The 17,142-nt window shown below is 41.4% G+C and overlaps 2 protein-coding genes across 11 annotated transcripts in view; one reads left to right on the forward strand and one right to left on the reverse strand.

The window, feature by feature from the left end:
• Positions 1-5,947, forward strand: part of LOC106569692 (myomegalin) — a 107,564-nt gene extending 101,617 nt beyond the window's left edge. For 6 of the 7 annotated variants that reach the window (XM_045694367.1, XM_045694366.1, XM_045694361.1 and 3 more), the window contains 6 exons: positions 47-249; positions 452-598; positions 819-957; positions 1,159-1,205; positions 1,419-1,473; positions 2,075-5,947. In XM_045694367.1, the coding sequence (XP_045550323.1) occupies positions 47-249; positions 452-598; positions 819-957; positions 1,159-1,205; positions 1,419-1,473; positions 2,075-2,199 (716 nt within the window). In that variant the 3' untranslated portion in view covers positions 2,200-5,947. The remainder of the gene's footprint in view (positions 1-46; positions 250-451; positions 599-818; positions 958-1,158; positions 1,206-1,418; positions 1,474-2,074) is intronic. The other variant, XM_045694364.1, reaches the window with a different exon arrangement.
• Positions 5,948-6,311: 364 nt separating this feature from the next.
• LOC106569689 (5'-AMP-activated protein kinase subunit beta-2) lies at positions 6,312-17,106 on the reverse strand. 4 transcript variants are annotated; one of them, XM_014141252.2, is made up of 9 exons: positions 17,091-17,106; positions 16,044-16,161; positions 15,094-15,277; positions 14,579-14,730; positions 14,356-14,449; positions 13,923-14,037; positions 13,375-13,508; positions 8,819-8,887; positions 6,312-8,643 (listed from the first exon to the last, which is right to left on the reverse strand). In XM_014141252.2, exons 3-9 carry the CDS (start codon positions 15,244-15,246, stop codon positions 8,566-8,568), a joined length of 795 nt encoding a protein of 264 aa, XP_013996727.1. In that variant the 5' UTR covers positions 15,247-15,277; positions 16,044-16,161; positions 17,091-17,106; the 3' UTR covers positions 6,312-8,565. The 4 variants fall into 4 exon arrangements, with proteins under 4 accessions (XP_013996727.1, XP_045550329.1, XP_045550328.1 ...); XM_045694373.1 differs by lacking the exon at positions 17,091-17,106 and adding an exon at positions 15,689-15,799 and having other exon boundaries at positions 16,044-16,183; XM_045694372.1 differs by lacking the exon at positions 17,091-17,106 and adding an exon at positions 15,660-15,799 and having other exon boundaries at positions 16,044-16,183.
• Between the last annotated feature and the right edge of the window lie 36 nt (positions 17,107-17,142).

Genomic DNA, 17,142 nt, shown 5'->3' on the forward strand with positions numbered 1-17,142 from the left:
AATAACATCCCCAATTATCTCTTCATAAAATGATGACATCCGTTAGATCTGGACCCCCACTCAGAGCTGCAGGGGGACGCCCCGGACGGCTCGTTCTCTAACCAGAACGGACGCCACGCCATCGGGCACGTGGACGATTACAGTGCCCTGCAGCAGCAGGTCCTGGAGGGGAGGAGTCTGGTCCAGAGAATGGAAACAGCCCTTCAGGCCTGCCTCAGCCATTCAATGCTGGTAGACAGCCAGGACCAGGTAAGGGGGTAGTGATGGGGTGGGGGGTGTGGAGCACAGGGAAACTAGTTCTATTATCTATTTGTGCTAACATCTGAGTAAGTGATGACCTAATCCTGAAACTCATAGCCAAATCTTGTGTATGCGCTGGCCACCTTCTCGATGTGAACAGTCTGCCGCTACAGCTACTTTCAGGGAATATGATGAGTCTGTCTCTGTCTAGGTCCTCCTGGACTATGGCTGTGTGAGGACTCTGTTGTCTAACACCAAGACCCTAAGACAGATCCTGGAGGAGGCTGTGTCCCTGCTGAAGATGTTCTGGAGGGCTGCCCTGCCCAGCACCGACCACTCCACCCACAACCTTAAGAAGGTACCGAATACATGATTTACTACCTATGTGTTATTTTGTTGATTTGTTGTAATTGATGGTTTGTGACATCACGTGTCAATCGTGTGGTGGCTTTGAGGCTCTCTGTTGATGATGCAGGTTCTAAGCTAGTCAGACATATGAACTGTTGTTTGGTTTATTGATATATTGAATTATTGAGTTGATTGATCAGTCTATTGATTGATTGCTGTGACCCCTGCAGGAGCAATGTATGCAGGAGGAAATTCTGTCTCTGAGAGGGCGTATCTCGCAGCAGGAGGAGGTTCTCCAGGGAACCGTCCAGAGACTGAGGAGCACCAGCCGCACCAAGGACAGCATGGAGCACTTCATCGTCAACCAACGTGAGTGTGTGTGTGTGTGTGTGTGTGTGTGTGTGTGTGTGTGTGTGTGTGTGTGTGTGTGTGTGTGTGTGTGTGTGTGTGTGTGTGTGTGTGTGTGTGTGTGTGTGTGTGTGTGTGTGTGTGTGTGTGTGTGTGCGTGCATTACATTGGTGTTACAGCAAAGGGTCCTAGTTAGATTTTTTTTGGCCTTTTATATTGCAGTATCAAGGACTCGCGATGTGCTGAAAAAAGCAAGGACTAACTTGGAGGTAAGAGATGATCCTTTTCCTTGACATATCTTGTATACACATCAAATGGTGTTAATGTGTTGTGTTCATTGTCCCAGTGTCAGTACTGTAGTCTCTCTCTACTGTCACTGTTTTGCACCCACCCTGTCCGTTCCACCTGTTCCTTCATCCTCCGTGTCTCTTCCCTCCTTCCTCCTTCTCGTCCTCCTCCTTTTTTCCCCTGAGTACCTCCAGAAGAACGAGCGGAGGATTTCTTCCCTAAGCTCCTCCTCTTCCTCTCCTTATGCTGGTAAAGGGTTTGGCACGCTGTGGCTGTCATGCTGTGTGACATCACTGCTTTACCATCCAATCAAACAACAGAATAATAATCATCAAGGACTATCATAAGTGTATGACAGTCATAGTATGATAGTCATAGAAACCATAGAAACCATAGAAGTCATAGAAACCAATTAGTATAAATCATGGAAAACCTGAAGGGGGGGTGGGGCGTGCACGCGATTGGCTGAAAGCCAGGGCAGGCTGAAGCTTTTAAGACTCTTACTGGAATTTAAACTTACAGGTCAGCTACTTACTGAGGGGAGGCTTTTACATAACACATTTTAGATAGCAATTTTCAGCTTCTCTTCATCTGCAAGCATAATAGCTATTGTTGTGGTTTCATACTAACGAGGCAAAACAAATTTGAAACATGAATATTCCATTAAGCTCAACAAATGTTCAGAATCATTGCAGATAAACCTCAACTTTGCATACTCTACTCTTCATTGCGTGTGAAGTTTAAAAAAAAATCATCAACTTTTTGGCTGCGGCATCTTCTCTCCATCTGTGTATGTAACAGGAGTGTAGCAGTGAATAATCTAGTCTTTATTCCCCTCTTCTCCCTTTAGCTGAAGACCGAAGTCCTGGCAATGAACGGCCTACTGATTGGAGTTTCTTGAAGCCTGGCGACGCCCCGGCAACGTCAAATCAGCGTCCAGGAACCAGGAAGCGCAGCAGCCAGTGCCTGTTTTAGGTGATGACCTGTTAAAGGAACCAGCCAGCCTAACACCACAACCTCTGAACTCTGACCTCACTGCCAGAACAGACACGACCCCTCCTCCTCCTCTTTGCCTCATCTTTAGCATCCAACGTCCCTCCTCAGATCACTCCATGCTTCTTTCTCTCCTATCTCTCCTCATCTCTAGTATCCAACATCCCTCCTCAGATCACTCCATGCTTCTTTCTCTCCTATCTCTCCTCATCTCTAGTATCCAACGTCCCTCCTCAGATCACTCCATACTCTTTCTCTTCTATCTCTCCTCCACTTCTCTCCTGCTGGCAATTTGTGCCCAATGCTCCTGCCTCGTACACCTTGGGCCTTACCTGAACTCTTCCTCCTTTAGTGTCATTCCTCCACCCTCCTTTTGACTGTTCTCTTTCCCCCACCTCCACCCTCCGTTTGACTGTTCTCTTTCCCCCACCTCCACCCTCCGTTTGACTGTTCTCTTTCCCCCACCTCCACCCTCCGTTTGACTGTTCTCTTTCCCCCACCTCCACCCTCCGTTTGACTGTTCTCTTTCCCCCACCTCCACCCTCCGTTTGACTGTTCTCTTTCCCCCACCTCCACCCTCCGTTTGACTGTTCTCTTTCCCCCACCTCCACCCTTGTTCTTCTGTTGGAGTCTTTGAGCTCCAGAAACGGTTGGTCCAGTCTGATGATTACCTTGTTGTGAGCGTGTAGAAGGTGGTTTGAAACGTGCCTCTGATGGTTACAGTAATGTGCGCCCTTGACTGCTGTAGAAGGAGTAGGATGAAGCTGCCCCTAGACATTGAGCTAAGGTCAGATTTGCCTTTTCCCTAATGGTAAAGGTTATGGGATTTGGTGAAGGTAGGCTGATCCTAGATCTGTAGCTAAGGGAAGCTTCTACCTGGAGCATAGTAGATTGTGCTCTTCTGCCTGGCAGCTTTTGGACGGGATAAGTGTCAATGCATGTGAACTCATGGCTTGAGAAAGGAAATGTATAGTATACAAATGTATAAACACATACAGTACGGTACACATATAAATATAATAGGCTTGGAACCTCTAACCCTGGCAATGGGGATGCCCATTCTATTCATTCTATTTCTGTGACAGTATCCTCGTCAAACACATATGTTCACAGACATACATGAACAATCAATTTCTTTCAAAACAAATATTTAACTTTCACTGCCACAGAAATGCAAACTTGCTCCTCGTGGCATTTCATCAATGAGGACTTTCTTTGCAAGTACAATGCAAAAAAGTTGAATAACATCCACAATCTAGCTAGATCTGCTGGAATCACAGTGGAGGAATGTATAGGTGTAACACTTCTAGGTAATTGTTTGCTATATTTATCTGTGGAGGATGAAGCCTGTGGATGGTCTGTCTGCCATTAGCCAAGGGTTCTGGATAGCAGAACAAAGGCCCAGTTCCATTTCAATCACTAGCCACTTTGCCTCGCTCCTACTCCATTGGTATTCACAGATCTGAATAGACTGGATAGGTGAAAGCAATATGTTGATGGCTTCACCTAGTCCTCCGATAAGTTAAGTTGAGCTTCCGCTGTGTTGCTTTTATTTATCCAGTCCTGGCTGATCTAACGCTGACGGGGTAAAAGCTAAAAGAAGGGGCTAGGGGCTGAAATGGACCGAGGCCGAACACGCGTATTCAAGCTCCTCTTTAGGAGTCCTCAGACGAGCATGTGCAATAATTACGTTGTTTATTGAATGATCATGGCGCACCAGCTTTTTGGTTTTTTGCCTGACACTGGAACTAAAGTATTTAACCACTCTTGATTAGTGAAAAAGACCATTGGTGCAATATTATACTAATAACTATCTTCTACTAACTTAGGAATACTACTGACTGAAACAAAGTGAAGTTTTTATGCAGTGTTGATGCATGAAAGAGGTTTTAAAAGGAAAAATCTAAACATTTGTTTGTGGAACATGGGATCACCAATACTTGCCAAAGTTTGAACTTTGAACTCTTCACGTCTTTGTTTGCCTTACCCATGCGAATGACATACTGTAGGAGTGGTGTGACTATAGGAAGTCATCATCAGCCCAGTATATGAGATCATTTATGACATCATGATGGAGATATCATTTAATTGGCTGCTCTTTGAGAGCCTTTTGAACCAGTGAGACGGTAACCGTTAGATTATAAATGTGCTTTATAATGAGCACATCTTGTCATAAATGGACCAAACATTTCTAAAAGTGAATCTTTCACACTATTGCTTTGTGAATTCCAAAAACCTAAATTGTGCTCATGTGAGAGATGTACCACTAAAACAGAGAATACTATTGGGATTGTTACATTTCCATTGGACTTAGGGTTTTTGTCTCGGTTTAGACCGTCATTGCATTCCCATGGTGTTGTTGACTAAATGTTCTGTGTCCTTTTAGGTGTAACAAACTTTGGCAGGCTACTGGTGGGACCAATGTTCTAGATTTCACTATTGGTGATGTCACACCCAAAGGTGTTTCTTCCTATGCTGCTTTTGATTGTGTTGTGTGTTCTTGCTGTACATTTGGCAATTTTGACGCTGTAAATGACTTGCTTTTTCACTGTATTCTGTTGACTGACATTTTGGTGTGTGGATAATCATGTCAGACATTTGCTCTGTATGCAAACGTTGAATATCTGGGTAGCTGTGCAATAGCTCTACACTATATCTACTTTATTTTGATGTTACACATATTAACAATAGTTTTGCTTCCTTGAGTGTTTATTTTCCTGGTTTGTATGGTTTATTCATTTATTTTTTTAGATTATGCAAGATTGTAATAAGATAGCCACATATCTGTTATGAAATCACAAAGATATGCCTTTTCTTAGGCTATAAGGGAAACTAGTATTATTACTTACACACCCATCTATAATTAACCTTCGGATGCTTGCCTTTAAAAGTAGCTTGGCCACTGCATTTGCTCCCAACACTTACTTGGAACTCTATTGGATCTGGAAAGCTGAAGCGTTACAGATTCTGCAACAGAAATGTAAAAGTAATTTCCAAATGAGCCAACATATGCAGCGTTTACCGGGAATGCAGCCTGCGCTAAAGCAGGGAACATTGCTTTTTTAAAATGTAAAACACGCTGTAAAGCTGAACTTCTGCGATGTGGATTGAATAGAGCCCTTGGAGTTAATAGCACTTGGTGTCTATACCAGGTATATATCACAGTAGATCTGCCAACAAAGTCTTGTTTGCGCTCCACACAACTGAAAGTCCCTAGAGGGGATTCTAATATAAAACATTCTAATATAAAACCCCATGCTGTGTGGTTCTTTTGGAAAAATAAGGATTTGATGAGAAGATTCAGAGAAAGATTAGGGAAAATATTTTATACCAAAGTAGAAATAACCAACCAACCATAGATGTATAGGATTATGTCAGATTGGATCAGAGTACAACTGAACATGGCCAGAGAGCGTGAACAATGCCTTTTTAATGCACTGTGTACAACAGAATCAAACAGAAGTATTTAGCTGTGTCTAATAGTTGGTCCTGAAACTTAGATTTAATGCTATGTGATTGAAATCGAAGAGCAGCTTGGATTGTTAGGCTCTATGTGTGATAAAGTGTGCGCTGATGAAGCTAACTAGGATGCCGACACAGAGCTCGTCTATGAGCTCTGTCTCTGAAGATGGTCACTGTGTGTGTGTGTGTGTGTGTTGTGTTGCCACAGTGTTATCACAATGAGGGCTTTTGGGTTCCAAAAAATAAATAAAAACGTATTTAAAAAAAACTTTGTCACATCTTTTGATGTAATGTGTGTCGGTAGCCAAACATTTGTGTTTGAACACCGAGCAAGAGGAAAACACACAAATCTCCACATTTACTGATTAGCTTCATGCTTGTTCTATTCTATATTTTCCACCAGGGTTGGGGTCAATTCAAATTGAAGACACTCAATTCAGGATGTGATTTGATGTAAATAAATAGCTTGTCATTTTATGAGAAATCATTCAAAATAGATTTTAAAAAAATGTCATTATTGAATTGGAATTTCTGTTTACTTCCTGAATTGGTTGACTTCAATTCAAATTGACCCCAGCCATGTTTTCTAAAGCCTAGGCCAAATGTAATCTAGCCAGTCCCTCACTCGCATATTCAGGGTCAACACGTCTTCCCTTTTTATTTGCAAACAAGTGAAACAACCTTCTATAGTACCTGGCTTACACAGTAATGCTGCAAAGTATTTTCAAAAACAAACATGTTAGCTAACAGTTTTAAAATTCAAGTTTTGTTTTTTCCTAATAAAGCACCAGAATATCCTATATTTTCAAACACAGCGAGATATTGCTTTTTCTCAGTTTGTTCAAATAAAATATGTAATTATATATATATTATCTTCTCTTTGGAGTATATCACCTACAGATATCAGCCCACATTGATTATTGTTGTGAAGTATCACAAGCAATAGGTACAATAATCTCAGAATTATAAATATTAAATACATTTATGGTCAAATCTGAGTAGTTTAACATAATTTAACATCATTGATGAAAGTAAATTACACTTTTTAACATTCTTATGAAATCAATAGGCAATTTGACACAAATGTTTCATCTTGATAGAATCACAGTTGTGAAATCCACCACACATTCCACAGTAAACTGTTCGTATTAGACATTCAAGACAAACCATTATTTGTTTGTTTCTTTGCTATAAATACAGAACATGTAACAGACACATCCATTTCTATTGGATAAATAGAAGCAGACTGGACACTGAGGTCCAATGTAAAGCTACAAGATGTGTCGGTGTATCTGCATAGTTAAACGTTTATGTCAACAGTCCTGCTCAGAGCATTTGTTGGAGACACACTTGTAGCCAAAGTGCTTGCAGCATCCTTTCATGAAGGCAATAGCAGAACTAAGCAGAGATCTACAGACACAGGCCAACATCTCACAACTCCTATTTGATATGTAATATGAGGCCTTTAGTTTAAAGTGATTAAATGGGATATTCCATTTAATACCCATAGTTTGTTATACTTCAGTTCAGTTAAATTTACACAGCCTATCCAATTGCAAATCCTGATTTTATTAGTGGTCATCGTCCCTTTGGAATCAAACAAGGAAGACCCTCCATTTAGTCTAGTCACTGTCCAATTACAGTAATAACAAGACCCTGCAGGATCCTCCATTTAGTCTAGTCACTGTCCAATTACAGTAATAACAAGACCCTGCAGGAACCTTCATTTAGTCTAGTCACTGTCCAATTACAGTAATAACAAGACCCTGCAGGAACCTTCATTTAGTCTAGTCACTGTCCAATTACAGTAATAACAAGACCCTGCAGGAACCTTCATTTAGTCTAGTCACTGTCCAATTACAGTAATAACAAGACCCTGCAGGAACCTTCATTTAGTCTAGTCACTGTCCAATTACAGTAATAACAAGACCCTGCAGGAACCTTCATTTAGTCTAGTCACTGTCCAATTACAGTAATAACAAGACCCTGCAGGAACCTTCATTTAGTCTAGTCACTGTCCAATTACAGTAATAACAAGACCCTGCAGGAACCTTCATTTAGTCTAGTCACTGTCCAATTACAGTAATGACAAGGAAGACCCTGCAGGAACATCCATTTAATGTAGTCACTGTACAATTACAGTAAAAATATGGAGAAAGAATGGGCTAAATCCAAGCCAGAAAAATTCAACTGCCCTCTTTCCATGTACATAACCTTTCAAAAGCTAATTTAATAAAACATCATGTTGATTATATGTGTTTGAAAGTCCCATCAGCAGACTTGTCTTCAAACCATTATGTTTTTAATGGAACCAAATGTTCTTTCTACGCACCCACAAAGAATCTAAGGCTGGCGTTTACACAGGCAGCCCAATTCTGATATTTTTTCCACTTATTGGTCTTTTGACCAATCAGATCAGCTCTGAAAAAGATCTGATGTGAAATGATCTGATGTGATTGATCAAAAGACCAATTAGTGGAAAAAAAGATCAGAATTGGGATGCCTGTGTAAACGCAGCCTAAGTGCTGAACACACACAGTGGTTTCTTTCAGTCCCTTATTGCTATTCAACTATGGGTGCATTATGGGAAAACGCCACAGTACACTTACAGTATTTATCCTTGTGAGGGAGTCACAGGCTGAAGCTCAAATGACACCCTATTCCACATTGAGTGCACTACTTTGAACCCATTTGCTGAGCGCTAAAGTGTGTAGTGCACTCTACAGGGAAAAGGGTGTCTTGAGATTTGCCCCCCAGTCTCAGCCACAGGCCCCCAGCTCTTTTATAAACTGTTAGTTTAGTCCAATCTCAACTACATGTCATAGTTAAACCCAGCGCAGTATTAACATTCTGCCCTCTATAGCACTGTGCACCTACACGCATGGGTTAGATGGGCTTGTAGAGCAGAGATGTGACGTACTTCTTCTTATACCTGTGAGTCGCACTGAGCACCATCACTCCATCCTGAGGGAGAGGACAGAGAGAGAGAGAGAGTGAGTGATTGTGTGAGACGGACGGACGGACAGAGACAGACAGACAGATACTAATGCTATGTTATGCTATGGATGAGACTATTACTCAATCTATAAGTATTGCAGTAAGAAGTGGGATAGAGGATGCTGCTGCCCTCGTACAGTACCTTTATTGAGAGAGCATACAGATGGTTGAGCATCACATGGTTGGGTTCAGGCAGCAAGGCTGGGTCACACTGTAGGAGAGGGAGAGAGAGAAGATGAATTAGTAATCAAGACGGTTCCAAATTGGAATTTACAACACAGAGATGGGAGAGAGAGAGAGAGAGAGAGAGAGAGAGAGAGAGAGAAGATAAGAGAAGATGAGGGAGAGAGAAAGAGAGATGAGAGAGAGAGAGAGACAGAAGTATAATATTAAGAAATGCTATGGAAGGAAAGTAGTATAAACCTAACAAAAAACAATTAGGCAACAACAAATTCTATCCCGTTTAGACAACTTCCTGGACAAAACTTTCCACTATCATAGTGAAGGTGTAAACTTTGCAGTAGAAAATCTAAACAGTATATTTGACCTCTCAGCTTCCCTATCAAATCTAAAAAATGTAAAACAGAAAACCGAAGAAAATTAACAACAATGACAAATGGTTTGATGAAGAACGCAAAAACCTAAGAAAGAAACTGAGAAACCTATCCAACCAAAAACATGGAGACCCAGAAAACCTGAGTCTACGCCTTCACTATGGTGAATCACTAAAACAATACAGAAATACACTACGGAAAAAGAAGGAACAGCAAGTCAGAAATCAGCTCAATGTAATTGAAGAATCCATAGACTCTTTCCACTTCTGGGAAAATTGGAAAACACTAAACAAACAACAACATGAAGAGTTATCTATCCAAAACAGAGATGTATGGATTAACCACTTCTCCAATCTTTTTGGTTCTATAACAAAGAACAAACAACAAAAACATATACATGATGAAATACAAATCTTAGAATCAACTATTAAAGACTACCTGAAACCACTGGATTCTCCAATTACATTGAATGAACTACAGGACAAAATACAATCCCTCCAACCCAAAAAGGCCTGTGGTGTTGATGGTATCCTAAATTATACAGACCACAAATTCCAATTGGCTTTACATAAATTGTTTAACATCATTTTTGGCTCTGGCATCTTCCCCAATATTTGAAACCAACGACTGATCACCCCAATCCACAAAAGCGGAGACTCATTTGACCCCCAATAACTACAGTGGGATACGTGTCAACAGCAACCTTGGGAAAACCCTCTGCATTATCAATAACAGCAGACGTGTACATTTCCTCAGTGAAAACAATGTAACTGAGCAAATGTAAAATTGGCTTTTTACCAAATTACCGTATGACAGACCACGTATTCACCCTGCGCACCCTAACTGGACAAACAAACAAACCAAAACAAAGGCAAAGTCTTCTCATGCTTTGTTGATTTCAAAAAAGTATTTGACTCAGTTTGGCATGAGGGTCTGCTATACAAATTTACATTTACATTTACATTTAAGTCATTTAGCAGACGCTCTTATCCAGAGCGACTTACAAATTGGATGGAAAGTGGTATTGAGGGAAAAACATACAACATTATAAAATCCATGTACACAAACAACAAGTGTGCGGTTAAAATTGGCAAAAAGACACACATTTCTTTCCACTGTCACGCCCTGATCTGTTTCACCTGTCCTCATTATTGTCTCCACTCCCTCCAGGTGTTGCTTGTTTTCCCCAGTGTATTTATCCCTGTGTTTCCTGTCTCTCTGTGCCAGTTCGTCTTGTATGTCCTAGCCTACCAGTGTTTTTCCCATTTTCCTGCTTTGCCTTTTCTCCTTTTTCTAGTCCTCCCGGTTTTGACCCTTGCCTGTTCTGGACTCTGTACCCGCCTGCCTGACCATTCTGCCTGCCCTGACCTCGAGCCTGCCTGCCACTCTGTACCTCCTGGACTCTGATCTGGTTATGACCTTTTGACTGTCCATGACCATTCTCTTGCCTATTCCCTTTGGATATATTAAACATCTTAAACTCCAACCATCTGGCTCCTGTGTCTGCATTTGGGTCTTGGCTAGTGTCATGACACACAGGGCCGTGGGATGAGACAAGGATGCAGCTTAAGCCTCACCCTCGTCAACAAGTATATCAACAAATTGGCGAGGGCACTTGAATAGTCTGCAGCATCCGGCCTCACCCTGCTAGAATCTGAATGTCTACTGTTTGCTGATGTTCTGGTGCTTCTGTCCACAACCAAGGAGGGCCTACAGCAGCACCTAGATCTTCTGCACAGATACTGTCAGACCTGGGCCCTGACAGTAAATCTCAGTAAGACAAAAATAATGGTGTTCCAAAAAAGGTCCAGTTGCCAGGACCACAACTACAAATTCCATCTAGACATCGTTGCCCTAGAGCACACAAAAAACTATACATACCTTGGCCTAAACATCAGCACCACAGGTAACTTCAACAAAGCTGTGGACGATCTCAGAGACAAGGCAAGAAGGGCCTTCTATGCCATCAAAATGAACATAAAATTCAACTTACCAATTAGGATCTGGCTAAAAATACTTGAATCAGTTATGGAACCCATTGCCCTTTATGGTTATGAGGTCTGGGGTTTGCTCACCAACCAACAATTCACAAAATGGGACAAACATTTAGCAAAAATATTCTTTGTGTACAACGTAAAACACCAAATAATGCATGCAGAGCAGAATTAGGCCAATACCCGCTAATTATAAAAATCCAGAAAAGAGCCGTTAAATTCTACAACCACCTAAAAGGAATCGATTCCGAAACCTTCAATAACAAAGTCATCACCTACAGAGAGATGAACCTGGAGAAGAGTCCCCTAAGCAAGCTGGTCCTGGCGCTATTGAGAAAGGCCGCCGTAGGCAGACCTGGCTCTCAAGAGAAGACAGGCTATGTGCACACTGCTCACAAAATAAGGTGGAAACTGAGCTGCACTTCCTAACCTCCTGCCAAATGTATGACAGTATTAAACAAACCCAATTTTGATAAACTCCCATATCTATTGGATGAAATACCACAGTGTGCCATTACAGCAGCAAGATGTGTGACCTGTTGCCACAAGAAAAGGGCAACCAGTGAAGAACAAACACCATTGTAAATACAACCCATATTTATGTTTATTTATTTTCCCTTTTGTACTTTAACTATTCGCACATATTATGACATTTGAAATGTATTTATTCTTTTGGAATTTTTGTGATTGTAATGTTTACTGTTAATTTGTATTGTTTATTTTACTTTTGTTTATTATCACTTGCTTTGGCAATGTTAACATATGTTTCCCAAGCCAATAAAGGCCTTAAAGTGAAATTGAATGAGAGAGAGCGAGAGTGAAGAGAGAAGAGAGGAGAGAGGAGAGAGAAGAGAGAAGAGAGAAGAGAGGAGAGAGGAGAGAGGAGAGAGCGAGAGAGCGAGAGAGAGAGAGAGAGAGAGAGAGAGAGAGAGAGAGAGAGAGAGAGAGAGAGAGCAAAGAACAGAGTCCCCTCATCTAGCTGGTCCTGGGGCTGAGTTCTACTAACACACTGAAGCCTCAGAAAATCCAATGAATCAGAATAAACCAAATTACAACACTGTCAAAACAAAACTGCATTACTTATTGACAGTGGCGTAAAATACTTAAGTAAAAATACTTTAAACAAGAGAACATCCCTGGTCATCCCCTACTGCCACTGATCTGGCGGACTCTCTAAACATACGTGTTTGGTTTGTAAATGACGTATGAGTGTTGGAGTGTGCCCCTGGCTATCCGTAAATTAAAAATAAATCAAGATTGTGCCGTCTGGTTTGCTTAATATAAGGAATGTGAAATGATTTATACATTTACTTTTGATACTTAAGTATATTTTAGCAATTACATTTACTTTTGATACTTAAGTATATTTAAAACCAAATACTTTTAGACTTTTACTCAAGTAGTATTTTACTGGGTGACTTTCACTTTTACTTGAGTCATTTTCTATTAAGGTATCTTTACTCTTACTCAAGTATGAAAATTGGGTACTTTTTCCACCACTGCTTATTGGGGAGCACAATCGACAGTACACCGTGGCAAACTATTTGACCGTGGTTACTGATCAAAACCTTAGAAAACCCTTGAGAAAGTACAGGCTCAGTGAGCACCGCCTTGTCATTAAGAAGGATAGACACAGGAAAACCTGGCTCCCTGTAGATGAAAGGCTGTGCAACCACTGCACCACAGCAGAACCTGAGACAGAGCTAAATTTCCTGACAAAATGTTAAAAAAATATAAAACAATTAGACAGTGTGATTTCCCCAAATTTGAAACCCTTATTCAAGGTTTCAAAGACCTCTCTGATGAGGATAGGCTACCCGTCCTGTTGGGGGAGGACGCAGAGAGCTGTGGGTTGGCAGCGCATTACATTGCTGCCTGACAGAAGATGAGGGACAGTGTCTGACAGACCTACTAACATGCACATGTCCTCTATGCCATTGTTATTGTTGAATGTATGGTTATTTTGACCCTTGATTATTCTCGTACTGTTGTCCTGTTGACAATATTGATTATTATTATTTTAATTATGTTAATATTGTAAATCTCCAAAGTAATCTTTGGCAATATGTACATTGTTACATCATGCCAATAAAGCAAATGTAAATGAATAATTGAGAGAGAGAGAGAGACTGAAACGGAAAGAAACTCACAGAGATGTTAGTGTCCTTGTTGAGGATGACCTGGAGGAGGTGTGGGGGGAGGATGGGTGGGGCTTTGGAGCGTTCCTCAGGCCTGAACATGTACTGCTCCTGTCCATAGGGACCTGGAGGGGAACTGGACAGGTCTAAGGACACACAATGACACACACACACAGCATGTCATTCATATACTCTCAAATGGTGACTGATTTCTTGGGTTTTCATCAACTTACATAACTTATCCTAAACACCTGATCAGGATTAAATATTACATCCTTCCTTGAAGTAATCACTGATCTGAAAAGGCTTGAATGGTGATAGGATGGAAAACCTGCCTTCTCTTACCCAATCATGTACAGATCAGTGATTACCATGAGGAAGGAAACTTGGCCCAAACTTGCATGACCTTAAGTTGGCACCTCTTGGTCAGTACAAGGCTATGCTTAACCCAAAGGGACAACAGAGGATGAAAACCCTGCCTTCTCTTATCCAATCACATACAGATAAGGCTATGCCAGCTTAATGCAAAGGGACAACAGACGATTAGAGCCTCTACTGACCTGAGGTGTCAGTGGACTCCAGAGAGTCCACCTGCAGAGCATCAAACACCTCAAAGTCTGACTGCTTCACCTCAATCAGGTTGTTGATGGTGCCTAATTGGCTGGTCACCACTGGCTGCAGGAGGGAGTGTTATAGCAGGGTTAATATGGGGTTAATAACAAATAAACAGTGTGGATGGATCACCAAAACACGTCTGAAAATAGCTGCACTGTTGTATTTGAAATATATTATTAAACCTTTATATGTTCAGATTAGGCTTAAAATAAAATAAAAATGTCATCATAAATGGAAATAAATCACTGACTTTATTGCGCTATCCCTGTCACGTTTAAAATGGATGTACTGTGTGTATATGTTTTTTTTTTTAACAGGCAAAACTTAGTATATCAATCAAGTTGTCTAGTTTAGGCCAGAGCCATATGTAGGGTTTACCTCTGAGGGGTCATGGACCCATTGTCCGTCCACAAAGAACTTGTACTGGTGCTCTCCCTCTGGCAAGTCCAGGATCGCAACAAAGTCATTGTGGCTTGGCGAAGAAATACTGTGTTAATACACTGTTAATGCACTATTAACTGTGTCAAAATGTTGTCACTAATAACATAGTTAAACAGCAATACAGTATGCAGGCCAGGGCCTCTCCCCTCCCCTCCCCTACCTCTTATTGAGGTGGATCTTGTTGCCCCAGTTGTTAAAGGAGCCAGCGATGTAGACCTCCTTCCCTCCTCCGGCCCAGCGAATGACCGTGGGTCTGGACTGAGGCCCGGTCTTCACCAGGTCATCCAGGTCGGGCTCCTCCTTGTCCGACACCTTACGGGAGAAAAGAAACTCAGTTTAAATCACAATGTGGGAATGACAGGGGCTCTACTCTTTTTGTGATTCCTCGCATATTATCTCCTTGCCTCCTTGGAAGAAAAAGTCCAAGGTCCCTCACATTGGACCTTCTTCTCCAGTGGGTTTTGAGGAGGCGAGGAGAGAGGAATCGATAAAGATGAATTGAGAAAGAGCCAGAGTTTATCTCACTTGGCTAATATGGCTTCTACCTCTCTTCCCATCTTCTTAATCTGACCCGGAAATGTACCCCCCCCCTGTATCTGTTGTTGATGCAACTGTTTAGTGTGATGGTCTTTACACCCCTGCCCCCAAATATCCTATGTTCCAGAGCAGAGGTACCTTGGAGGACCCCAGACCGTGTGTGTTGAAGATGTTAGGGTCATCAGTGCTGTCCACCATCTTGCTGGGCTCGTGGTCTTTGTCTCTGCTGTCAGAGCGATGGGCCTTGGCGCCATGGCGGTCTCCGGACATCCGGTCGCCTGTGTTACCCATGATCCTTTACTAAGTTTCCTGCCAGGACAAGCTGAAAGAAAACACACAGTCATCATCACCATCTTACAAACAACAAGACATAACTTGCCACCCAAACCAACCTCTGAACATTACTTGCATATTTCAGATTAGTTAGATAAGGTCAACAACAAAAGTTAACAGAAATACAAAAGAAAACACAGGATGCTCGATGCAGAGAGACCAAGGGGGACTGGATATATGTTTAGCCTTGTCATCTGCATAACTAGCTAATGTTAGCTAGCTAGCTAGCTAGCTAGCTATACAGAATTTCCAGCAAATCTATGATCAATGTGTACAGTTGCTGACATTGGCAACATAGCTGAATATTGACTGTACTTAGCTAGCTAAAGTTAGTCATGTTGAGCTAGCTATCTATACAGCTGACTTGTTACCAGAAATGGAAGTGCTCTGCTCGGCCCACCTCAAGCTGGCTAGCCCACTCCTGACAATCAACAAGTCTGTCATGGATGTGCTGCTCCACGAGCACGAAGAAACAAACTTCAACGACCAAGCAATCTGGCATGACTATAGTCTAGATCAGAATACAGAATTGAACAAGGCAAAGGCTACAGTTAGTTCGCTTAGCAGTTAGCTAGCATGCTTACGTTAGCTAGCATAAATCGCTCCCCCTGACCGCCGCAGGGAATATTTTTAGCTGCCTCAATACCTATCGTGGGCTATACTTAGGGTGTGATTGTGAAATGCCAACAAGTGACAATGCTAACATCGTGACATGCCATGTTGATCAATCGGTTCTGTATGGGACAGTTACTCACCAAATGACACGATTTGAAGTTTGTTTATTAACACTGAGTCCTCCTCTTCAACTTTGACAACATCAACATTCTTCTTCACGATGCTTATCCGCCAACTACGGATCCCCACCAGGACAAACTATGCAGTCATTGGGAAAAATAGATAAACCTGTTTCATGAACAGAAATAGTGAAACGCCTAACCCAAGATCAGATAGAACTGGAATTAGAACTGGAATTAGCATATATCGTTAACCAGCAACACACATATGAAGTGCTTTACGGCCACTTGATATTTTATCAATATAAACGTTTCATTTTCATTTGTGTCATTTATAGAAAAAAATAGACTAATAAACATCACCCACAGTCAGTAAAATGGTTGTATTTCGGACTTTTTACGTCAACTACTGAGAAAACGCTAGTTACTGAGTGGATGTGCAGGAAACATGGCCATGTCGAGTGAGTCGCAGCAATTGGTCCATCTCCAGTATGATCATCCTTTGTGTGCTTCAGGAGTGTCATGAAAAATAGGTCCCGTGTGGCTCAGTTGGTAGAGCATGGTGTTTGTGTGTATGTATGCATTCACTACTGTAAGTCGATCTGGATAAGAGCGTCTGCTAAATGACTAAAATGTAAAATGTAAAAATGAAAGAGACATGAATCATTCATTATTTCATTTAACTAAATATTCCCAATTAGGAACTTACTATAAAGTGACTTAATCAACAGTATTGTGATGTATTTTAGAGAATACTGTACAGTAGACCAGCAGAAGCTTAGCACTGATGGAAAACTTGTGTGGTTATATCATAGAATTATATATGCCATTTAGCAGACACTTTTATCCAAAGCAACATACAGTCATGCCTGCATACATTTAACATATGGGTGGTCCAGGGAATCAAACCCACTACCCTGGGGTAACAAGCACCATGCTCTACCAACTGAGCTTATTTCTTCTAACAATACCTATTTCACATACATTTGAGGTTTCATACCACCAGACACAGAAAATCACAAGGCTGTTAAAAGCAGTACACAAAAACAACAATCAAAGCTTACGAACCAGCAGTCCAGTCAGAGCCTTGCTGATATTGTGAATGCCTGATTTTTACTCT

This window comes from Salmo salar, chromosome ssa14 (genome assembly GCF_905237065.1).
Source record: "Salmo salar chromosome ssa14, Ssal_v3.1, whole genome shotgun sequence".
Lineage (NCBI taxonomy): Eukaryota > Metazoa > Chordata > Actinopteri > Salmoniformes > Salmonidae > Salmo > Salmo salar.